The following is a 26,564-nucleotide window of genomic DNA, read 5'->3' on the forward strand; positions in this document are numbered from 1 at the left end:
GGCCGTACCATCGTTCAACTCGGAAATACAGGACGTCACTCGGGGCATCGCTGGCCACTGCAGCCGGAAATCTGAATGTTGCGCAGCCGAGCTGGAAGGTCGTGGGTGCGATTCTTGCAGCCCCCACCACATTTCGACGGCACCGAAATGCAGAAACGGTCGTGCGCATAGATTTAGGTGCCTGTGGAAAAACTCCATGTTGGTGCATGTTGAATTGCAATGCAAGCTCACTGACCTGGACAGGAAAAGCAGAAGAGTGGGTCTAAAAATTAATCTGCAGACAACTAAAGTAATGTTTAACAGTCTCGGAAGAAAACAGCAGTTTACGACTGCTGGAAGCACTGGAAGTGGTAAGGGAGCACATCTACTTAGGGCAGGTAGTGACCGCCGATCCGGATCATGAGACAGAAATAATCAGAAGAATGGGCTGGGGTGCGTTTGGCAGGCATTCTCAAATCATGAAGAGCAGGTTGCCATTATCCCTCAAGAGAAAAGTGTATAGCAACTGTGTCTTACCAGTACTCCCCTACGGGGTACAAACGAAAAGGGTTCTTCTTAAATCGAGGACGACGCAACGAGCTATGGAAAGAATGAAGTGGGGTAACGTTAAGGGGAGATTAAGAAGAGAGCACATTGGGTGAGGGAATAAACGAGAGTTGATGACATCTTAGTTGAAATCAAGATAAAGAAATGGGCAAGGGCAGGGCATGTAACGAGGAGGGAAGATAACCGGTGGTCATGAAGCCTTACGGACTGGATTCCAAGAGAATGGAAGCGTAGCAGTGGGCGGCAAATAGTTAGGTGGACAGATGAGATTAGGAAGTTTGCAGGGACAACAAGGCCACAATTAGCACATGACCAGGGTAGTAGGAGAAGTATGGGAGAGGCCTTTGCTCTGCAGCGGGGGTAGCCAGGCTGACGATGATGATGATGACGATGATTATGATGATGATGAATAACTCCAGGTGATGAAAATTCATGCGCAACCCCCCTCACGACGGGCCTCATAATGAGATGGTAGTACAGGCACGCAAAATCAACTGCCTTCTTTATTTAATTTTGAACGCTATATAATAATGCTTAAGTCATTTGATCAAGAGGCGGGCACCATTGCGCATGCGCGACGACTGTTTGAGTACGGAATTTTTTTGTGCATATAGGCGGAACAGTGCCTACGATGAAGAAACGAGGTGTGGGAAACAGTGCAAACGTGCGACAGGAGAGACGGCTGCAGCTGGCCTCTTCGGATTAGGTTACCGCTTTCTAAAGTGTATTCCGATTGGTTAACAAGAGGATGTCTGGACAACTGAACTACAGCACGGCGTTGAGGGGTGTTTTGTGTTTGACGATGTCTCACAAGTGTTTCACTCGGGCACCACCTTACATGCACATAACAGCAAATGGCAGAACTCTATAGCAATTATATAGACTTCAAATTTATAGCAATTTAAATCGACACGCACACAAACATTAGAGCTCTCCGTGTTCGACGAGACTGTATTTATGGAGTATTTGTACCTATAATCCCGTAGCACCGCCGCCAGGAACTGCAGTCGCACAGCCTCTCTTCGCGGACTGTGTTGACCGAAGTAACGCCTCTCCGTTGAGCGTCGTACCACCGACTGTGTCGGTTCGGTGGGATGACCTTGACGAAACGAAAATACGGAAAGGAGAATGGAGTGAGCGCCTACCGGTGTCGCGTTGCGAAATTGTTCAGAAGCCATCGTTCCCACGTGGCGTACACGCTTTTGCGACCTAATCACTTTGACCGCTGCCAACATGCGCAAATTGGGACGTGAGCCACTGTCGTAAGCAGCCGAAGATGTTCCCCCTACGATTGCAGCCGCATGGGCGAAGTTGCCTGCGTCTTTAGCTTTGCGGCTAGGGGGAATTTGTATAAAAGCCATTTTTCGGCACTCCGATCGTACAGAATCAAGACAAGGCGATATCGGCACCCTTCCACAGAGCCAGGAATAGAAGCTGTGCCATCAGAGAGGTGCAAGGTAGTACAACCTCCTTAAATTGAATTTCAGGTAACTGTGCCAGAAGAAAACCATTATATATATATATATATATATATATATATATATATATATATATATAGAAGGTGCTGGGGAAGTTTAGGTAACATGTAAATGTAGAGTAGTTGCTGAAAATTGCTGACATATCTACGGAGTGATTCATTGTGTATTGTTGTATTCTGTCCAGCTCCATATTTATTCAGATAATGAACCAACTTAGCACGTATTAATTTTAACGGGAACCTCGAACGGGAAAGTTGTTCAGCGTTTTATGAAAAGTCTTTTTCATAAAAGTCTTTTTCATAATCTTGGCGAGGACTAAATTTTTGCGCGTTGTAAAACAAAGAAAGCTGGAATAGATAAAAAAAAGATGGAGACCCGACGCACAACGCAAGCGGGACGGATGGCAGGCGTAAATGTGACAGCCAACTTCATCATCGGAACCACTAAAATGCATCAGTGAATGCGCACTAGGTTGAAAGCGCTCTTTGTTTTCCCGTAGTGAGCTTTAGAGCAATGAATCATGGCCATATTACGAAAATTAGCGATCACATGTGTTCAATGCACCGGCTTTCTTTAATCGCATTGAAATTTACTGCCTAACATGTGGATTGTGTAAGAGGGCTGAAAGCACGTCTCTTGGAGTGCTGTAGAACTATTTGTGTAATTGTACATGTGCAAATTGTAAAAAGGGTAGGGTTGAAGATGAATATGCAGAAGACAAAGATACTGATCAATAGCCGCGCAAGGGAACAAGAATTCAAGATCGCCAGCTAGCCTCTAGAATCTCTGAACAAGTAGGTTTACCTTGGTCAATTAAGCATGCGGAACCCTGATTATGAGAAGGAAATTCATATAAGAATAAAAATAGATTCGATGGCATACGGCAGACCTTGTCAGCTCCTGACTAGAAGCTTACCATTATTATTGAAAACGAAGGTGTACAATCAGTACATTTTACGAGTGCTGACATATGGGGCAGAGACTTTGACACTGACAAAGAAGCTTGAGAAGAAATTAAGGACCGCGCAAAGAGAGATGGAACGAAAATTGCTAGGCATAACGTTAAGAGACCGAAAGAAAGTCATTTTGATCAGAGAGCGAACGGGTATAGACGATATTCGAATTGACATCAAGAGAAAAAAATGCAGCTGGGCAGGTCATGTAATGCGCCGGGTAGATGACTGTTTTACCATTAGGGTTATAGAATCGGTACCAAGAGAAGAGAAACGTAGTCGAGGATGGCAGAAGACGAGGTGGGGCGATGAAATTAGGAAAATCGTGGGCGCTGGTTGGAATCTGTTGGCGCAGGACAGGGGTAATTGGAGATTGCAGGGAGAGGCCTTTGTCTTGCAGTGGACACAAAACAGGCTGATCATGATGATGATGATGATGATGAAATGTTTCGCAGCCTCTAATACCTGGGAAATCGATTCATTCATTCTTAAACCATTCAGGTGCGCAGAATACAAAATATACCGTGATTTACATATACAATAAACATATTTTATTTGTGGCGTCGTCCTATGGTGCGCCGGCATATCTCTAAATTATCACTAAGTTTGACTAGAGCACTTTGTAGAAGGAGCACGCACGTACCTGGTGGATATCACATTCTGGTTAATGTTTCAATTATTCTCGAATCATGTTTTCGCTTCTAGGCTATTGGCAGATACGTAGTACTGAAAGCTAAACTGAGGCTAATTTGGGCAGTTGAAATCTGGACATCATTATAAGTACTTATGACTAAAATAGTACGGGATAATTGTTTTTAAATAAAACATATTACAGAAGGCTTATATTCGTACGGCCGTGACCTACAGTAAGCACTTTGTCTCTAAAGTCGTCGTCCATGTTTCTCGTCGTGCGTGTGTTGAACGGTAGACGTGGACATAGCCTACGTGTTGCTGGAGTGTGCCTTGTATGACCAGCAGAGGCAACACAAACGTATGCGTATGGCCCATCATCCACTGCCAGTGGGGACCGTACTTGGACCATGGCCCGGTAGTGGCCTTCAAGGAACAGCTTTCAGTGCAGTGAAATACTTTAGTATTAGAGACGTGTGTTTAAAACAACCTCGACGATTTTGTAGAGTGACTCACGTTCTCGGTTGGTGTTTCAATGCAAGCACTTCCAGACAACGTGCACAGTATTCTCTGCATATGCCAAAAAGGCGGTGCATGTTCATGCAAGAGGTGCTGGATTCTTTTTGTACAGGGACAGACCTAACAGTGACCTGTGGTGAACCAGTTCACAAAGTGTGAGGTAAATCCAATGGACCTGTCAAGATATACACACCAAGTGCAAGCTTGCCAAGTCTCGTACCGGTGAACGCAGCCACAGAGTTCAAATGCTGGGTCGAACTAACTACCGTGGTGTGGGCTGAATCATCACCAGCTGAAAAGTCATCTGTTTTGTGTTGTACAGCAAATCAATTCACACTGAATGCCACTTAGGCTTAGCTAAGCCTAACCAGACACTTATCCAGTTAAACCAGTAAAGGCCCTTTCTATTTCATGTCATGTGATAAACGGTTTGATGTCTGTGATTTGTCAGCCTTGGAGGTTAGGTTCGGCAGTTCTAGAAACAGCAGCTCATGCAGATCAGCACCTTTATGTAGCAGCTCTGCGTAAACATGCAACAATCCACAGTGCAGGGTACAGTCGCTGCAAGGCAGTGAGGGCCAGCTAGTGGCAAACAATTACTTTTTACTTGTTGAGCATTCCCTTTTGGAAAGCTCACATAAAAATTATCCAATCATCTTTGTTACACTAGTTTTTTTTTTTTTTGGCCGAGTCAGCACTCTTGTCCAACTAACTCTATAGGAAAGAGCTAGAAGCCTGCAGGGAGCCGTAGGTAAGAGCAAATGTGAAAAGCAGGACTCCCTGAAGAACGTCTCTTCACTTGAGCTAAACTACTGCAGGCAAACTTTCTTATATCTTTTCTCTTCGGTAGAGATGCTGCACCTTTATAATAAGAGGTCAGTTATTGCTGGACAGGGGTTTTGTCCTGTCGCTCATATAATTGCAGAAGAAAATATGCTTCTATATATATAGTACATCAGTGGTGCTCAAGGTGCAGTGTGCGCCTGTGCATACTGAAAAATTTTGGGCAGTGAAGAATCGGCAAAAGAAACTCACCATGTCGAACAACTTAACAAACACAGTGCACTGAACAAGACTAACAAACAAATTTTAAAGAAATAAGAAGAGAACCTACTCTTCACTTTCTCAAAGCTCTATTATATAGCCACTCTATCTATGATGCAGAAAACGTGGCAACACAGGTTAGCTATTAACCAGGAAAAAAGAATATGCACAATTTGCATGGAATGTTGACCTTTCCCTAGGGGCCTAAAAAGCTGGTGTTCAACTTTTGAATGCTGCAATGGTTGAAGGCACGAGCAGTCCCACAGTTCGATGTCGTCAGAAGCTGTTGTTGAGTCCGTTGAGGCGCTTCTGGAAGCCATTCACCAGTTCTTCCAACCTCTGACACTTCAGCTCTGCATTCTGCCGCGACGTGGCCTCTTCGTCGAGACGTTGGCTGATCCGACCGACTTCTTCCTTGAGCTCCTGCAGAAGTGAGCTTGCCACCAGATCAACACCATCTTGAACGCCAATGAAGTCTGTCTGTGCTTCTGTTGCTACCTTGACCCCATCACCAGTTCCTCGATCACCGTTGTTTGCCTGTTGGTGTTTCGTGTTTTTTATTTTTTATGCTGTATGTGCTATTGTTTGCTCTTGCGCGCATGAATTGTAGTATTTAATAGCTTTTTATTGTAGTTATTTCTCTTTCTCTAAAAGCAAGTATATGTTTTTCACATAAGTCACATGAGGCGGCAGGATGCATACCGCTTCAAAACTCTTTGGTTGAACCCTGTTACACGCTAACTACCTACTCTGTGCCTGCGATTTAGGTTGCGCTATGTCTAGACTCCAGAGAGACAAAAATATTTAAACATTAAATTTTTACAGTTCAACTGTTACAGGCGAATGCGCCAGTACTTCTTAGACGGCAATCAACTATGAATATAAATCGCCGTTCTCTTATATTTTAAGCATTTCCCCACGAATGTTTTCATTCATTTCACGTTCAATGGCTGATGCATTGCTGAAGAGGTATGAAATTTTCTGTTAACGTGTTTTCTTATTGACGTAAAGAAATCTGTTGTAAAGGGCTTATAAGCGAAATTCCTTATTCATCAGTACGATTTCGTAGCTTTTCTGCCTAATTCAATTATCTTTCCTGTTCACAGCGTTGCCGCAAGATGAGGACGCCATTTACCACTGCTCTGATGTTGGTGAGCGTTGGCATGGCCGCCGCTGTTCCCCCACCGTATGTGCCAACAGGTAGGCCGACCACAAGGGTCAGGGCACCATTCATTTATGTACAGCCGCTGGCAATGATATACTTCTCTCACATACTAGCAAAAAAAAACTGAGATAATAGTAATTCAAGTTTAGCAAGTTGCATGGCGTAGTCAAAGTTAAAATTTATATTGCGAAGCTCATACTATTTTCTTGTCAAATTTTTATAAAAAAATTTCCAGTTATGGAAAACTGCTATTTGCCCCACGCGAGGTTTTGTCAATCTATTACATAGGAGGACGCAGTATATGTATATATGCTTCTAGAACTGAGATATCAGGGAGATGCATATTAAATCGAACTCGAACAAAGAGGAAAGGCGAGAAGGAAAATCAGGTAGCCTTGGAAATAACTCACAAATCGCTTGAAAATTACAGGGGGTCGGTGTTTGTGCTGCCTTCCACTGCTAGCAAGTTGTTTGTTCCGCGTGACGATCAGCGCCTCCGTAATAACGAGAAGCTTGCTGAACGCTGGTCCGAATAGTAATTACAACTTAGTTAAAAGGCCCTTAGTTGTTGTGAGTTTTATTCCCTTTAATGGCAACTTTGTCTCTTGTAGTCTAAGTGACTATGCTAAAGACGTGTATATACTGTCAAAATTCTTCAAAGTGCACTGTATAAGTTCAATGTGTCAGATCACATAAAATGCCCCTCTTCCGATAATTTTGCATACTTTGGGGCATATTTTGTTCCTCCCAATAACCATCCATTATATTGCTTGTATTTCCTTTCTCGAAAAGTCTGGTTTCGGTGCATTCTTGTCAAGAATGCAATCTCACGCTGATGATGTGCATGCCACTCGTGACCCGGTAGTGCCTGGTTAAAAGAAAACGTACGAAATAAAAAAAAACACATTATTGTTATGGGACTAAGGGACGCCACAAAATACGTAAACAGTGTTTAGAGCGATTTTCTAAATATGTATCGAAGAGCTTATCAGTGATGTCTCTGAATGTCGTCCAAGCTGATTCTCTACTAAGCAGAGAGCCATCTTAAAATGTGATAACATTGCCGAAAATTCGGGGTTGTGTTTCCTTTTCACTGTTGTCCCCCCATCGCAGGTGGTAACAAAAAATAGAGCAAAAAGATGCAGTAGAACAATTTTAAATTAAAACGCCTAATGCCAGCGAGTCCTTATCATCGCTCACCTACATTTTCACTAAAAAAAATAAAGTTTTGCGGACCACGAACTGGAGATTTCTTTTTTGGGGTTATCAACAATGGTGCCGCGTCTGCAACAAGCGGAGGTAGCACCCTCAGCTCACTGTAAGAGCCGCTGCAGGGATGCGCCGCGTGGGTGTGCAATCGCACGACAGTTTTCGCAGTTCTTGCGCTAAGGGTAAAGCGCACAAAAAATAATTACACAGGATGTGGGGCAATACCAACGACTTAATGCACAGTTTTAGCTTGCAATAACAGCTTCCCACTAGAGCTCACATCCTTAATTCAAAGACACAAATTTTGGTACTTTTTTTTGTCAAATTGGTCATGCAGTTAGTGGCACAATAATTATTCCACTGGCTGCACAGGAATGATGGTCGAGCGCCGTAGGTTTCATAATTATAGTTTTTCCCGCTTTTGTAACAGTTCTCTCCACATTAGGTGGTAAAGCCTGTAGATCTGTTTAAAAAGATTGCTTATGAAGGAGTATGCATATTTCTGGCGTTCTTGTTTATCTTTACGAGCTGATTAGTTCTCAGAAATTTGGCGTATGACCCGAGTGAAATCATTTTATCCTCCAAATTCCCCTGTAAAGCTATCCCGAGTTTTAAGAGGAAAAATGAAAATAAATGATTCATACTGTCGAGCGCCACTCACCTGTGTTTGATGTTGCCTTCATGATCTTTTGGAGCTTGCGGTGCATATGAGACACGCGTAATGGTAATTTACACGGGCACCAAAAGTTCCACATCGAAGTGAGTTATTCTTTTATTCTCAGCACTCAGAAGTAACTACGTCTTAGTAGAGACAGTTTCCTCGTAGCTATTGCTCAGCATTTGCTTTCTGTTAAGGTACATAAACATATCAGCGGAAGTGCGAAAGAGGCACGAAATAAACGTAATTTCGCGGCGAATCCAGGGGTATGTCACACTTGTGGAGCGCGCAGCAACCAGCTCATGATAGTCTTGCAGGTTATTGCGCCAAGCTCCCTGATCTACCGAGACAACGGGATAATTTACAAACCTGCACCACGCCATATGTAAAAGTTTAGAACAAGAACTTCTTTTTTGTGCCATCTTGGAGTCTTAAAATATTTACAAGAATTCTTCTTTTCACTTCAGTTCTTTAGACCAGAAAATTCTTACCCCGTTGAGGCTTGTTTTGTGCAGAATAATAATGAAATCTTTTGCTCTTCGTACTCTTAGCTACTTTTCGGTCATGAACGCCATGTGACGCTGAAACGCGCTTGCCGTTCGTGAAGTGATACAACTGGGAGTGACGCATTCACAAAATAAATACCTGCCCGGTAGATGGCGATCATTGTTGGAGGAAAAAACTCATTAAAATGCAGCTTGTCCATTCATTATCATTAAACAATAAAACCTAGAACCATATTTAAATTTGTAGAAAATATAAATGCATGATAACTGTATTTCACTGCTCACATGCGAGTCAGATTCAGTGACACACTGGCTCGCAAATTTTGTCATAGACGTTAGCAGCGCTAAATTGCACAAAAGAAATTGGGTGTGAAACTTACAATACTTGCCACAAAGAAACATTGAAGCTGCTGCACGCGAATCAAGTTATATAACGACAAAAAGACAAGAAAAGAATCTGAAAACGATGTTATGCCAAAGAGCAGGAAAATTAAACAATTACTGACAGGCATCACAGTTGTTCCAAGACTTCAGCGCGGCATTTCGAACTTTCCTTCCTAAAACACGATATACGTTTCGGTACACGGTGCAGTAAGTAGATCGAGGCCCATCCGTACTGAAAAAATGGGGGCTGTACGAGCTACAATATCTCGTGTTTTGTTTATAGTTCAATGTTTGTGTATTTCTGTTGTGTAGATAGGAAAATGTTCACACGAGGTTATGGGAAAAATGTAATACCTCGCACTGCTTTCGTCAGTGTTATCATCACAGTGTAGCAACCAATATCAAAGTGCTACTTACTGGTCTTGACCATCAATTTTTCCACGTTTCCTCTGCTGTCCCATTACAGCTTAGACCCTAGATAGTAACTAGGGGCGCCATTGCGTAAGAGTATTCCAATATGTTTTATTCCGATCTCCTGACGTCAAATTTGCGTAATGGTTGACGCAAGCATCGGGCGGTCACCCGCAGGGTTTTCTGAACAAAGCAATCAAACGCTCTCTTCATTCTTGGGAGGTCGCTTCTGTTTGCTTGAAAAACGAATAACATTGCCTACATGGAGCGTCTTGTCTTATCTAATTGGCTGACAATAGGCGAGGAGCACGCTCAAATGGAGACGGATTCGATGGGGCCGAGCCACTGTACTGAAAATCGATAACCAGGTGAACAGGGTGGTGCCGGCGTCAGCAATTAGATTGCGGTGGCGGATGGAAAATCGCGACGGCATGCAACGGAAGCTTAAGAATGACGCTAAAACGAACCCTCAGCACAGAATAGTTGGCAGAACGAGGTCGTAAACATGCCGAAAGTGCTCGCAAGCGTTACACAGCCACGCAAAAAGTTTTAGTATACGAAAATAAACCCATGCTCTCCGGCAGGTGCGAGTAGCCAGTGCCTGAGCCATCGGCGGCAGTCATCTTTTATTCCTTTTGGAAAGGGGGAGCCTGCGGCTATTCCGAAGAAATTTCAGTTTTGTTCGGCATATGAATGCATCTTTAATGCGCACACGTCATTGCGACGCGGTGAGTTTTTGCGGTTTTGTGAGGTCGCGTGACAAGCAGATGAAGTGGGTGGAGCCCGAAAACTTTTGACCAATAGCCGAGGGCTAATGGCGGAAAGGCGTTGAATGATAAATGACTCTTTTTCTTTTGTTCGGTCAAATCATGCGCAATCTGTGTGTACATGTCATATCAGATGGGGAGCTATCGTGGTTTTCGTGACATCGCGTGACAGACAAGTAATGTGGGGGTGGTCCGAAAAAGTTTTGAACCAATCGCGGAGGGCTGATTGCAGAATTGGAATAGAAAAGTTTGGAATAGCTTTACGTTACAGCGCCCTAGGATTGCATTTCCGCATGATAGATGCGGCGTTCTTCTAAGGAAGCCAAATGGCTTCCGTGGTCGCAGTTTGGCAGTCCCAGCAAAGCGGCATCTCATGTCGCTGTGTAAAATTAGGTTCAGTTTGTAGAGTGCTCCAAAAAGTGAAATATGTTCACATCACTAAGAACTGCATACGATTGAAGTTCTTCAATCTTAAACCCAAGTATTTATTTATTCATTCATTCACTTATTTTGCATACCGCAGCCTTTCAAGGGCTATAGCAGCAGTGAGTAATATTTATGATTGTCAGAGAACGAATATCAAAGGTGGCCAATTAGGCCCCGTGGTAAGTACCGGTAGAATATTTTTTAATCGAATGTTAAATGCACCCCGCCTGATAACCTGGAGGATAATTCAACTAGTTGATGCAATGGTGATTAGACCATTATGGACAAATGGTTGAACAAATGATGTCGCTATAGCCGTCGTTTCGACAAGCGGGCTTGTCTTGCAGAGGGGTGGTGACACGCCCCTTTGTATAATCGTTAACTACAGGGAAATCCCTATTTCGACAGCTGTTGATCGTCTCAACTACCCGTATTTCTTTCTAGCATACATTTAAGTGGACAAAGTCGCACCCAGTACTCAAGCTCATCTGCTTTGTTATTGATGGGCGTCATTTGCACGCTCGGTGAGCAGAAGGCTTGGTTTTGTTTGTATTCCGCAGGTGACTGCGACTTCTCCGGTTTGGACTTCGACGCTATGGTGAATGACATCATAGGCAAGTTGCCTACGGAATACTCGACCAAGAGGGCCAAGCCAGACGAAGTTGTCCCTGGGCTCTACTTGGACTCCATTGTCCTCAAGGGCATGGACATACTGCGACCGTACGGTGCCGCTTTGGGCTACTGCCGCAACGGTACCAGACTGGTACAGGTGGATCTGGCAACCACCCACGGACCACTGGCAGTCATTGTTCTTTGGAAGACATGCGGAGGACAGAATGGAACCATCGTGACGTACACAGGAGCCAGAGTTACCGTTATATTCGAGGTAATTAGAACGTGTGAGCATGCGCCACGCGGGTGTTGTGTGATCATTTCGAGCGTAAATGCACTAGACATGGATCTAGGAGCTGGTAAGTTTCAAATTGTCGTCTTGTAGGCTCACCATAGAGGCATACAAAATTGGGCTTATGAGCCACTGTATTGGTTTGTTGTATTTTTGTGTGTAGTGCGACATATTAAGAAGGAAGCTTCACGAACACTTAATTTAAATGTGAGAAGTGCAGTACGCATGAAATGAAACGTGGAAGGAAGTTTTTTAGCACAAACTCGATAAGCACAATCACTCGAAAACATAAAGTCACGCGGCTACGCATTTGGTAGGTGAAGGTGGCATAAACTCTAATCTAAGCATAAGGGCAAAACCGCGTTGTAACAGGAACTGGAGACGGTGGAAACGAAGACGGGAAAATTTGTGAGGCCTAAATTCGCGCATATCGTTCCCTGAGCACTTCACGAATGAGGCCCTCAGAGACGTGAATTCTATTTCTAACATACATATGTGTTCTTGAGTGCGCATTTCCAATTGCTTTCGCTTCATCAACGTAACCTCTCCAAATCTGTTATTAGATAGTTTTATATATAGGGCCCCAATAGTTCGGGGCCCCAAAGAGCTTTGCAGGTGTTAGCTTTGGGGCACGCAGTAGTGAAGAGTTTTAGAGTAGGGTTTTATGTTTGCGGATAGCGTCTTGCGCTCACAGCACCACTACGGCGTCAAAGAAAAGCTATTAGAAATAATTAAATAAAATATACCATTTTATGATAGGAATAGTTATCTTGACTTGCGTGTATTCGCGTTTAATTACAATTTAGAGGTTAATTATTCTATAAGCTGCAAACCCGCCGTCGTTGCTCAGTGGCTATGGTGTTGGGCTGCTGAGCACGAGGTCGCGGGATCGAATCCCGGCCACGGCGGCCGCATTTCGATGGGGGCGAAATGCGAAAACACCCGTGTGCTTAGATTTAGGTGCACGTTAAAGAACCCCAGGTGGTCGAAATTTCCGGAGTCCTCCACTACGGCGTGCCTCATAATTAAAAAGTGGTTTTGGAACGTAAACCCCCAAATATTATTATTATTATTATATAAGCAGCAAACAATTAGTTGCGCTTAGTTTTGAGCAAACAAACTTTACGTGCCTTCACCAGCCAAGCTTAGCCGTGTTAGGCCTACGAGCCGTAAGATCCACAATCGAATTCGGAATCAGCGGCGCCTAATGAATCAATCTTCATAACACACGCTAGTTGAGAGAAAGCGATAACCGCAGTCACTCTTCCTAGCTTGCGAACTTCAAGCGTTACCACAAATCGAACACAGTTTCATGCTGGGGTAGAGCCTTCGCTTCGACGGGTGCCGCCATGTTTGCTGACGCAAAGCTTTTGGGGCTGCTATTTGGGCTCCTGCTAAATCGGTGAAATAGTGTTCCCAACGCAAAACCCAAACGCAGTTTGCGTCTCGCGCATGCGCAGTGGCTTCGACGCTATTCCTTTGGGGCCCCGAAACGTTTGAGGCCCCTATTCTAAAGCTATTGTCGCGCAGCCAGAACAATATGTGCAAGTGCTCATAGGTATAAAGACGAAATGTTTGAAAAGGGGACATATCACGAGAGTAAATTGGATGCCGGTTCTCTTGAAGGCATCATGTTCATTCACGAACTTTACAAGACGCTTACGTGAATGGAAAGTAAAAAAAAAAAAAGCCGACGATTTTTACTTTGCTTTTAATCAAGGAAAGCTGCGGTTGTGCGCGACTGCGAAGCAACCACAGCGATAACCAGTGCATCATTAGACACACCCACGCTGTCACTTCATATAGTATCACTTCACTGAAACTAAATCTTTTGTAGGACAAACAAAAGAAGTTTCTTCCTTTTCCTACCCTAATGTTTACTTGTGACTGCATCTAGTAGAGAAGAGCGCGCTCTCGGCGTTGCTATTTAAAACTTCTTGAAACTCTCCGACTCCTTTGAAGTTTAATTTTTTGAAAGTGCAGCCCATTAAGTTAAGCTGGAGTGCTGCGGTGAAGTTAAACAGACTGCAGAAGGGGCAATGTACAAACTTTCTCTCCATGTATGTAGGCGAAACCTTTATGAAACAGTGACATCAAGTGGGGAAGCTGTAGGCTTCCTAACACTAGTGGGGACATTTCATCTGGCAACATGTCTTGTATTGAAAAGGCTACCAGAGGCTAGAAACAATATACGCACAGGGGTACTTTTGTAAGTTTGAAGTTTATTGACTTGTAAATGTACGGGCCACATTTAATTCCAATTGTAAGTGAAATAGCAGGTCTGAACGTTAAACTGGTTAGTGCGAACAATCACGGCATATTGCGACTCGGCATTGTGAAAGAAGCCTCAGGACACGTGTGCCATATTTGCAATACACAACTCCTCCACTTGGGCATTCTAGGCGAGGTATCATCATTCTGTAACCAGAGCACTGTGGCGCTTACCCGATGGGACTCAAAGCTATACATATGCTGAATTAACAGAGACAATGTGTTAGGCTATGCTAAGATAATAATTTCACGAAGAAATTATTATCATCACATAACAAAACCGGTTTACTCTTCTTGTTCATGTATATACCTAAATCACGAGAAAAGAACCCGACGACTTCTCGAATAACATTCTTTCATAGCGCGTATCAGAACTCTAGTGTTATACCACAACAACAGTAAAGGAAGCAGCCTGCACTGACCTACATTGATAATCGTTCCTTTACTTTGTATTGCTGGAGTCGGATCAGTTGGTCCGATGAGTAGATGACGTAGTGAATGCAGATAAACTTTCATAGGCACGGAACCAAATTCTTTGGCGGATCAAGACACCGCTAGCACAAACGCAAAAGGTGTCGTGATTGTTTTGAGCTCTTTGAATTGGCAGGGAATTTGCAACGTACATTATAAATTTTTGAGCTTTTCTTTCTCTAGCTCCAATCAAATAATTGTACCTCTGTATTTGCTTTTTATTGCTCTATGGCATTTTTAAATGCAAGCGTTTTCTAGCAAATTTCTAGCTCTGTAAGTGAAGACGTGAGCCTGTACTTCAGCATGCAGGTGTTTTCGTAAAATGTTTTTTAGGAGTGCACTGCAAAATTTTACACTCGTATAAGTTCTTTGCGCGCTTTAAATCTTTCGGTGTTCATTCTACCTTAAAGTCTCCGCCTCGCTCCTTACGCGATCCCGATGGGCCTTAAGATAAATAAAAGAAAAATAGGAACGCGCCCGAGCGCAGTTCATAACTGAGACAGAAATATTAATTATTAGCAAGAACGCAAGTAATCGTTTTGTCTGGTTATTCGGTTGTTCAGTCTTACTTTCCATACTAAAAATTAATTTCATTAAATTATACAAGGGAGCTTTCAGTAAAAAAAAATTTCAAGGACATTTCATTAGGCATGAACGATAGCCTATTCAGGCAACGCTAATTACACTGATATTATTGTTTTATACTCAGCGTGAACATTACACTTTCATTCCGCGGTGGCAATCACGAAACTTTAGCAAGTAGTTCAACTGCATGTAGGTTCCAGTCTACTTCGCGCATGGGTACTGAAAGTTAGATTGACGTGTATTCACGTGCACTGCGGATGACATGAATTCTGAACGCAAAATTACGCAGTTCTAAAAATATTTCGAGACTGGCTCTGTTTTCAAGACACTATTTTATTTACGTACATTTAAACACCGTCCCCTGGGAAGTACAGTGGTTGCAGTGTTTCTGCCACTTAGCGAATATTTCCTGGAAAGCTTTTTCTGTACGAGGTGAGCTATTTCTGAGATGACTTGCTGATTTCACAATTGCTTAACATGGCGACCTTTGAGCCGAGCATCTAAGTTTGAGAAGAGAGCGATGCCAGCAGGAGACAATTTCGTCCACATTGGGGCGTGCGGCAGAGAGGCCGCGTCGTATCCTGCGAGAAGCCCGCTTGAGTGGAAAGCTCTGTGACGAGGAGAATTATCGTTGTGCAGCGTCAAGATTATCCTGCATCGTATAGTGTGTTGTTCTGGCGCTGAGCGACCTCACTCATCATCATCATCAGCCTGGTTACGCCCACTGCAGGGCAAAGGCCTCTCCCATACTTCTCCAACTACCCCGGTCATGTACAAATTGTGGCCATGTTGTCCCTGCAAACTTCCTAATCTCATACGCCCACCTAACTTTCTGCCGCCCTTTGCTACACTCCCCTTCCCTTGGAATCCATTCCGTAACTCTTAATGACCACCGGTTATCTACCCATCTCATTACGTGTCCTGCCCATGCTCATTTCTTTTCTTGATTTAAACTAAGATATCATTAACTCGCGTTTGTTCCCTCATCAAATCTCCTCTTTTCTTATCCCTTAACGTTACACCTATCATTCTTCTTTCCATAGCTCGTTGCGCCGTCCTCAATTTAAGTAGAACCCTTTTCGTAAGCCTCCATGTTTCTGCGCCGTACGCGAGTACGGGTAGGACACAAATCTTATAAACTTTTCTCTTGAGGGATAATGGCAACCTGCGGTTCATCATCTGAGAATGCATGCCATACGCATCCCAGCCCATTCTCATTTTTCTGATTATTTCAGTTTCATGATCCGGATCCGCAGTCACTACCTGTCCTAAATAGATGTATTCCCTTAGCAGTTCCAGTGCCTCACTACCTACCATAAACTGCTGTAGACTGTTAAAGATTACTTTAGTTTTCTGCAGATTAATTTTTAGACCCACCCTCCGGCTTTGCCTCTCCAGGTCAGTGAGCATGCATTGCAGTTGGTCCCCTGAGTTACTAAGCAAGGCAATATCATTAGCGAATCACAAGTTACTAAGGTATTCTCTATTAACTCTTATCCCCAATTCTTCCCAATCCAGGTATCTGAATACCTCCTGTAAAGACGCTGTGAATAGCATTGGAGAGATCGTATCTCCCTGCCTGATGCCTTTCTTTATTGGGATTTTGTTGCTTTCTTTATGGAGGACTACGGTGGCTGTGGAGCCGCAATAGATATCTTTCAGTATTTTTACATACAGCTTCTCTACACCCTGATTCCGCAATGCCTCCATGATTGCTGAGGTTTCGATTGAATCAGACGCTTTCTCGTAATCAATTAAAGCTATATATAAAGATTGGTTATATTCCGCACATTTTTCTATCACCTGATTGATAGTGTGAATATCGTTAACGGTTGAGTGGCCTTTATGGAATCCTGCCTGGTACTTTGGTTGACGGAAGTCTAAGGTGTTCCTGATTCTATTTGCAATTACTTTAGTAAATACTTTGTAGGCAATGGACAGTAAGCTGTTCGGTCTATAATTTTTCAAGTCTTTGGCGTCCCCTTTCTTATTGATTAGGATTATGTAAGCGTTTTTCCAAGATTCCGCTACGCTTGAAGTCATGAGGCATTGCGTATACAGGGTGGCCAGTTTCTCTAGAACAAACTACCCACCATCCTTCAACAAAACTGCTGTTAGCTGATCCTCCCCAGCTGCCTCCCCCTTTGCATAGTTCCCAAGGCTTTCTTTACTTCTTCCGGCGTTTCCTGTGGGATTTCGAGTTCCTCTAGACTATTCTCTTTTGCATTATCATCGTGGGTGTTACTGGTACTGTATAAATCTCTATAGAAAACCTCAGCCACTTCAACTATCTCATCCATATTAGTAATGATATTGCCGCCTTTGTCTCTTAACGCATAAACCTGATTCTTGCCAATTCCTAGTTTCTTCTTCACTGCTTTTAGGTTCAGTCCGTTCCTGAGAGCATGTTCAATTCTATCCATATTATACTTCCTTATGTCAGCTGTCTTATGCTTATTGATTAACTTCGAAAGTTCTGCCAGTTCTGTTCTTGCTGTAGGGTTAGAGGCTTTCATACATTGGCGTTTCTTGTTCAGATCTTTCGTCTCCTGTGATAGTTTACTGGTATCCTGTCTAACGGAGTTTCCGCCGACTTCTATTGCACAATCCTTAATGATGCCCACAAGATTGTCGTTCATTGCTTCCACACTAAGTTCCTCTTCCACAGTTAAAGCCGAATACCTGTTCTGTAGCTTGATCCGCAATTCCTCCAGTTTCTATATTACCGATATCTCATTGACTGGCTTCTGATGTACCAGTTTCTTCAGTTCCCTCCTCAAGTCTAGGCTAATTCTAGTTCTTACCATCCTATGGTCAATGCAGCACACCTTGTCGACCACGTCCACATCTTGTATGATGCCAGGGTTAGCGCAGAGTATGAAGTCTATTTCATTTCTAGTCGCGCCATTTGGGCTCCTCCACGTCCACTTTCGGCTAACCTGCTTGCGGAAGAAGGTTTTCACTATCCGCATATTATTCTGTTCTGCAAATTCTACTAATAAAGCTCCCTTGCTATTCCTAGTGCCTATGCCATATTCCCCCGCTGCCTTGTCTCCAGCCTGCTTCTTGCCTAGCTTGGAATTGAAGTCGCCCATCAGTATAGTGTGTTTTGTTTGGACTTTGCCCATCGCCGATTCCACGTCTTCATAGAAGCTTTCGACTTTCTGGTCATAATGACTGGATGTAGGGGCGTAGACCTGTACAACCTTCATTTTGTATCTCTTATGAAGTTTCCCAACAAGACCTGCCGCCCTCTCGTTAATGCTATAGATTTCCTGTATGTTACCAGCTATATTCTTATTAATCAGGAATGCGACTCCTAGTTCTTGTCTCTCCGCTAAGTCCCATTAGCACAGGACGTGCCCGCTTTTTAACACTGCATATGCTGCTTTTCGCCTCCTAACTTCACCGAGCCCTATTATATCCCATTTACTGCCCTCTAATCGCTCCAATAGTACTGCTAGACTCGCCTCACTAGATAACGTTATATCGTTAAACGTTGCCAGGTTCATATTCCAATGGCGGCCTGTCCGGAGCGAGGGATTCTTAGCGCCCTCTGCTGCGTCGCAGGCCTGACCGCCGCCGTGGTCAGTTGCTTCGCTGCTGCTGGGGACTGAGGACCGGGGTTTGATTGCTGTGTTCATATATGAGGTTGTGGCCATGTACTACACCAGGGTGGCCAATCCTGCTTTGGTGAGGGAGTGCGTTACCGGTTCTGGTAAACGGGATCAGGCCACACTCCAGGCCTGTTTATGCAATTTTATCAACACGCGGATTTTTTAAATCCGGTGGAAAATTGCGCGGCACCAAAATTCGAACCACGGACCTCTTGCACGCGAGGCGGGTGTTCTACCTCTACGCCGCCGCTGCGACCTCACTCATACATGCCAAGACGTGGCTGTAACACTCGCTCTTCGCGGTTTGTCAATTCAGGACAAATTACCGACGTGCAGAGCTTCGGATGTCGAAAAAAGACGAACGAACATGACGCTTGTCTAACTGCAGGCTTACCAGGGTCTTTTTCGGTCGTTGAGGTGTGGGACTTTTCCAGTATGAATGTTGCTTCGTCTCGGAAACCTGCCCGCATGCCCACGTTCCATCCCCAATGATGTTAATCGATAGGAAAAACGGCTTATTTGCTAGATTTGGCACCCGCTCATATTGCTGTCCACAGAATATCGCCAACCTAGCTGAAAGGTCGCCGTCCTTACAAGATTCTTTAACTCAACTGCCCATCACAGAAAGTTCTAGACATTTCCAACAAAATAAAAAAAACGTCTTCCAATACAACATTAACAAAGTGGCACAAAATAGTGAAAGTGTTGTGCTGCTGATAAAGTGGACTATGTCCAGCGACATTGTAGATAAATATAGTACATCTCTGAAAGCGGAGGTAGCCTGGAAAGTTTTGATACCACCTTGTAATTGAAATCATGCTCATTCTGACCGCACATACGCTCCGATTCCCTGAGACTGGCACGGACTCAGAAACACACCCGCTGGGACTTCCATGGGCCGATTTAAAATTCCTGGATAACATGAGTCTGCATGAGTCTGTGTCACTCGGCTCACAGTTGGTTCACCAATCTACTGCACGCCCTCGTTCATAAAGATAAAACATCTTTTCTGATTCCCCGCAGGCTATTGTCGCAGTGCCATTATCGCCAAAATTTTGCGATAATGGCACTGACACGTTGGGCTTTCTTCCATTATTCCAGGCCTCCTACTTGTCGCCAAGTCTGAACGCGTTAACGCAATATTCAAAGGTGGCGCTCGCACATACAGTCGTTGCGCACGTCCAAGTCTAATGATAGCACGCTCTAATAGCAAGTGCAATCACGGGGTCCCGGACCATTGCGCACTATTATTTTGTCTTTCGCTATATGTATCCGACTGCACACGGCCCTAACAGCGTCGGCGCACTTCAGTGACCTCATCTGGGGGATTTAAATTTCAAATATGATGTGATATGTCCACATTCTTATAATGACATCTTTCCCTTTTGCCTACCACCATAGCGCCCAGATGTTTTCAGATAGGATAGGCAGGCAGTGGCTCTGAAAATTTTTTTTACCTAAATATAAAAGGAGCATAGAAACGTGACTCCATTGGTCGAAATTCAACTTGCGAATATTTGAAATGAGGAATGATGCTTCAACACTGGGGCCGTTCGCCCTGTATACCTAAGGTGTGAAATATGTTGTAGCCTTCCGGTAAATGCGGGCTTACTAATATCTTTAGTAACGTGATGAAATCTTGCGGCGACCGGCGGAATCTCCCCGTAATGCCACCGTTCAAGCCTATCTGACAAGTTTGTTCCCTTGCACAGCCGCATTTTTTCCATGCCGGCGGACGATTGCAAAAGCGGGTGTCGGTTATGAAATATACCCCAGAGGTAATAATTACAAGTATATCAAAAAGCGCCAATGAGAAACATGCAGTTTTCATAGATTTATGTTGTGACAGCCACTGTAGGTTTCTTTTTTTGCTTATATATTGCGGTTTATTTTCTCTTTCTCAAGTCTTTCTCATGTCTCTAAATTTATTAAGGAAGTTTTTCGCGTGCGTAACATGGCCATGCACGTTTATATCTCCTTCTGCTTCTCTGCCGCGGATGCGCTTTAAAACCACGGCGCTGAAATTATGCTTCAGAAATTATCCTTTCCGTATTATCTCCTCCCTTAAACTCCTTAACTACTAAACGCAGAAACAAAACAACAGCGCTCGCATTCGATGCCGTAGATGAGATGGAATCAAATAAATATATATATATAAATATATATATATATATATATATATATATATATATATATATATATATATATATATATATATATATATATATATATATATATATATATATATATATGTATATAAAAGAGAAGAAAGGGGTTAACTGAGGGGCCCGAAGTTAACCCCCTTTCTTCTCGTTTATTACATAACGAGGGTCTCGAATCCGGCAACATTGATGCCTTCAGGTAGCATATGTGGGTTTACTGACCAGTTGCCTTCACCCAAAAAGATCACGTTCCCGTGACACCTGCGGCAACAAGAACGTTCCACGTCCGCCGCCAAGGTCTGTGAGTGGTGGCGCTGGCTAACACTCCCAGGGTTCTACTAGTGCACATAAATACCCAAGAAAGTGGATGGGAAAACAGCGCCGTGGTAGCTCAATTGGTAGAGCATCGCACGCGAACTGCGAAGGTTGTGGGTTCGGTGCCCACCTGCGGCAAGTTGTTTTTTCGTTCACTTTAATTACCATTAACTTATCGTTTCTACATTCCATTTATTAAGCACAAAGTAACTTCCCCTATGTTGTCCTCGGTGTCAGTGTTTGTTGGCATCTCATGATATGACTTTATATATATATATATATATATATATATATATATATATATATATATATATATATATATATATATATACAGAAATTATCAGTCATAGAACTCGTAGTAGAGCCCCCTGCGCCGTTCTCTTTCGAAAGTAGTCGTATTAGCGTTATTATAATTAGGTAAAGGTATTTTGCTCTCGTGAGCAACACACCTTGGGATGTCCTTGGGAGCTAGCCCGAGCAACACACTCTGGCTAGCTTCCCACGCTAAGCGTGGCGCACTCGCCACGCACCTCCTTAAACCTTTCCTAGTCTCCAGAGCCGCTCGAGTCCGCTCGATTCAAACTACACAATGTCCGCGCATCCTTGGGCGATCGGAACGCACGTGATCTGCGCCTGCCTGGCTGAAAAAGCGGCTTTGTTCCGGCCACAAAGCTCCATGCCTCAGTAAGCTGCCTGGTGTAGTCTCGTGCGGACGCCATCCTCTCGGTGAGCGCGCGGAATATCTTATATTCCCTCATCTTTTAAAATGTTCCATACATAGAAGCATTTCTCTCGCAAACCATACTTAGTTCAAGGAAATTTTCCATGTTTCAATAATTCCTCCCGTCTTATTCGAGTGCTGATTGCCACGTTATCGGTTGTTAACGAAACTCTTTCTCAAGTCTCTAAATTTATTAAGGAAGTTTTTCGCGTGCGTAACATGACCACGAACGTTTATATCTCCTTTCGTTTCTCTGCCGCGGGTGCGCTTTAAAACCACGGCGCTGCAATTAAGCTTCAGCAATTTTCCTTTTCTTTTTTTCTCCTCCCTTAAACTCGTTCTCTTAACTATCACATGTAGTCTTTCCAGGTACTACTACACGTAGTCTTTCCACGTAAGTACGAGGCTCTGGACAAGAGCTTTGGCGCTACAATGTAACCTGGAGCCTGACGGACGAACCGACTGAGCTATCTCTCTAGGTAATATCCAAGGGTCACGAGTTCCCTTTAGAAATCCCCTTTTCTCTCCTTTCTTTATTTTCCATCATTTTTGCTTCCTGCCTATTTAATATTTCTTTTCTTTTAGTTTATCACTGTACGGGACCCCTAAAAAATTCTTTTCTAATATGCATGGTCACACATAGAGGTCATAAATACCAGGTTTCTCCAGTTGAGTGCCATCTGTGTGGTTTAACCGAGCTCTGACTGGTCCACCTTGACTGATCAAAGAAGGCACCACGGTCGGTTAAATGAGGCGTACAGTTCCTGTGGTGGCGGTATAGCATCCGCCTCGCGTGCAAGATAACCCTAGTTTCAATCCCGGTGCCACCCAATTTTCCACCGGAAAAAGAAGAAACCGTTTTGAGGAAATTGCATAAACAGGTCTGGAGTGCGGCCTGACCCCGGTGACCAGAACCGGTAACGCACTCTCTCACCAGAGCAGGATGTGCCAACCTGGTGCAGTAGTTGGCTACAACCTCCTATATTAATACAACAATCAAACCCCGGCCCTCAGTCCCCAGGAGCCGCGAAGTAACTGACCACGGCGGCGGTCAGATCTCTGACGCAGGAGAGGGTGCTAAGAATCCCTGGCTCCCGACGGACCGCCATTGGAATTTGAACCTGGCAACGTTTAACGTTAGAACGTTATCTAGTGAGGCGAGTCTAGCAGTGTTATTGGAGGAATTAGAAGGTAGTAAATGGGATATAGTAGGGCTCAGTGAGGTTAGGAGGACAAAAGAAGCATATACAGTGCTAAAAAGCAGGCACGTACTGTGCTACCGGGGCTTAGTGGAGAGACGAGAACTAGGAGTCGGATTGCTGATTAATAAGGATATAGCTGGTAATGTACAGGAATTCTATAGCATTAACGAGAGGGTTTCAGGTCTTGTGAAACTTAATAAAGGTACAAATTGAAAGTAGTACAGGTCTACGCCCCTACATCCAGTCATGATGACCAGGAAGTCGAAAGCTTTTATGAAAACGTGGAATCGGCGATGGGTAAAGTCAAAATCAAATACACTATACTGATGGGCGACTTCAATGCCAGGGTAGGCAAGAAGCAGGCTGGAGAAAAGTCAGTGGGCGAATATGCCATATGCTCTAGGTATAGCAGGGGCGCCTTATTAGTAGAATTTGCAGAACAGAATAATACGCGGATAATGAATACCTTCTTCCGCAAGCGGGTTAGCCGAAAGTGGACGTGGAGGAGCCCAAATGGCGAGACTAGAAATGAAAGAGACTTCATACTCTGCGCTAACCCTGGCATCATACAACATGTGGACATGCTCAGTAGGTGCGCTGCAGTGACTACAGGACGGTAAGAACTCAAATTAGCCTAGACCTTAGGAGGGAACGGAAGAAACCGGTACATAAGAAGCCGATCAATGAGTTAGCGGTAAGAGGGAAAATAGAGGAATTCCAGATCAAGCTACAGAACAGGTATTCGGCTCTAACTCAGGAACAGGACCTTAGTGTGGAAGCAATGAACGACAATCTTGTGGGCATCATTAAGGATTGTGCAATAGAAGTCGGTGCTAACTCCGTGAGACAGGATACCAGTAAGCTATCGCAGGAGACGAAAGATCTGATCAAGAAACGCCAGTGCATGAAAGCCTCTGACCCTACAGCAAGAATAGAACTGGCAGAACTTTCGAAGTTAATCAACAAGCGTAAGACAGCTGACATAAGGAAGTATAATATGGATAGAATTGAACATGCTCTCAGGAACGGACCAAGCCTAAAAACAGTGAAGAAGAAACTAGGAATTGGCAAGAATCAGATGTATGCGTTAAGAGACAAAGCCGGCAATATCATCTCTAATATGGATGAGATAGTTCAAGTGGCTGAGGATTTCTATAGAGATTTATACAGTACCAGTGGCACCCTCGACGATAATGGAAGAGAAATTAGTCCAGAGGAATTTGAAATGCCAAAGGTAACGCCGGAAGAAGTAAAGAAAGCCTTGGGAGATATGCAAAGGGGGAAGGCAGCTGGGGAGGATCAGGTAACAGCATACTTGTTGAAGGATGGTGGGCAGATTGTTCTAGAGAAACTGGCCACCCTGTATACGCAATGCATAATGACTTCAAGGGTAGCGGAATCTTAGAAAATCGCTAACATAATCCTAATCCATAAGAAATGGGACGCCAAAGACTTGAAAAATTATAGACCGAACAGCTTACTGTCCATTGCCTACAAAGTATTTACTAAGGTAATTGCAAATAGAATCAGGAACACCTTAGACTTCCGTGAACCAAAGGACCAGGCAGGATTCCGTAAAGGCTACTCAACAATAGACCATATTCACACTATCAATCAGCTGATAGAAAAATGTGCAGAATATAACCAACCTTTATATATAGCTTTCATTGATTCCGAGAAACCGTTTGGTTCAGTCGAAACCTCAGCAGTTATGGAGGCATTGCGGAATCAGTGTGTAGACGAGCTGTATGTAAAAATACTGAAAGATATCTATTGCGGCTCCACAGCCACCGTAGTCCTCCATGAAGAAAGCAACAAAATCCCAATAAAGAAAGGCGTCAGGCAGGGAGATACGATCTCTCCAATGCTATTCACAGCGTCTGTACAGGAGGTATTCAGAGACCTGGATTGGGAATAATTGGGGATAAGAGATAATAGAGAATACATTAGTAACTTGCGATTCGCTGATGATATTGCCTTGCTTAGTAACTCGGGGGACGAACTGCAATGCATGCTCACTGACCTGGAGAGGCAAACCAGAAGGGTGGGTCTGCAAATTAATCTGCAGAAAACTAAAGTAATGCTTAACAGTCTCGGGAGAGAACAGCAATTTACAATAGGCAGCGAGGCACTGGAAGTCGTAAGGGAATACACCTACTTAGGGCAGGTAGTGACCACGGATCCGGATCATGAGACCGAAATAACCAGAAGAATTAGAATGGGCTGGGGTGCGTTTGGCAGGCATTCTGAAATCATGAACTGCAGGTTGCCACTATCCCTCAAGAGAAAAGTTTATAACAGCTGTGTGTTACCAGTACTCACGTACGGGGCAGAAACCTGGAGGCTGACGAAAAGAGTTCTGCTTAAATTAAGGATGACGCAACGAGCTATGGAAAGAAGAATGATGGGTGTAACCTTAAGGGATCAGAAAAGAGCAGATTCGGTGAGGGAACAAACGCGGGTTAATGACATCTTAGTTGAAATCAAGAAAAAGAAATGGGGCGTGGGCAGGACATGTAATGAGGAGGGAAGACAACCGATGGTCATTAAGGGTTTCGGAATGGATTCCAAGGGAAGGGGACCGTAGCGGGTGGCGGTAGAAAGTTAGGTCGGCGGATGAAATTAAGAAGTTTGCAGAGACAACATGGCCACATTTAGTACATAACCAGGGTAGTTGGAGAAGTATGGGAGAGGCCTTTGCCCTGCAGTGGGCGTTACCATGCTGATGATGATGATTTTGTTTCACAATTTTGCGGCAATGGTTTGGATATGTCCGAACAGAAGGGTTTCTGAGCTTCTGTCAAGATGCTTTCCGACTAGTAGTTTTATCCCAAACATCATTCATTATACCAATGGAAAATAAGGTAACCTAATTATTAGTATCATTATCCTTACTTTAATTATTAGAAGTGATAGTATAGTAGCAGTAAATTTTGTGGGGTTGCCGTAAACAAAACGACACAAACTTGCTAATGCATTCTGCGCTTTGGCTCCTCCCACAGGTCGTGGATCCCCATGGCGAGGAAGCAAAATCTAACGGCGGAGCAGCGAGGCTTGTGCATCACAGTGGCCCGATGCCGGTGCACCTGGACGATGCCTTGGTGTCCCTGAATGGCGCCGGAGAGTTCTTGGGAATCGCTGTCGCTTTCCTGTCCAAGCTGTTCCCGCAAATTGCAAATGAGTTTTGGAACGATACAGTCAGTTACACTCTCAGAAACATTCTCAAGGAAGCCTCGAACCGCTCTTAAGGTCATGTACATGCCAGATGACAATGCGCAGCGACATTTGGCGTTGCGCTTAGTATTATTTGGTGAAGGTGCTTGTGTTGGTAATCACAAAGTACACCCTGAATTTTTGTGTATACTTTTGGAATAACGCAATAAACCAATAACCTGATGACTTGTTTTATTGCGTTGTATTTTATATTACTCTCGTTTATGGATTAATAATATACATGAAAGAAAAAGAGGGGCACCGGTCTATGCTCAGATAAAAGTATCTATGAAAACACAGTCACGAAGCTTACAAGAACATAGAGTTAGCAAAAGTTGTAGGGTTGCATGCATGGCGTAATAGGACAGGTGAGAGGGAAAAAAGCAGTTGGCCAAATTCACTATGCG

At 43.8% G+C, this 26,564-nt stretch overlaps 1 protein-coding gene across 1 annotated transcript; it reads left to right on the plus strand.

Moving 5' to 3' along the window:
• The first annotated feature begins 1,788 nt into the window (after positions 1-1,788).
• LOC142589053 (uncharacterized) lies at positions 1,789-26,335 on the plus strand. Its single transcript, XM_075700841.1, has 4 exons — positions 1,789-2,003; positions 6,277-6,370; positions 11,257-11,582; positions 25,947-26,335. Exons 1-4 carry the CDS (start codon positions 1,848-1,850, stop codon positions 26,190-26,192), a joined length of 822 nt encoding a protein of 273 aa, XP_075556956.1. The 5' UTR covers positions 1,789-1,847; the 3' UTR covers positions 26,193-26,335.
• The last annotated feature ends 229 nt before the right edge of the window (positions 26,336-26,564 follow it).

The sequence above is a fragment of the Dermacentor variabilis genome, chromosome 7, assembly GCF_050947875.1.
Source record: "Dermacentor variabilis isolate Ectoservices chromosome 7, ASM5094787v1, whole genome shotgun sequence".
Lineage (NCBI taxonomy): Eukaryota > Metazoa > Arthropoda > Arachnida > Ixodida > Ixodidae > Dermacentor > Dermacentor variabilis.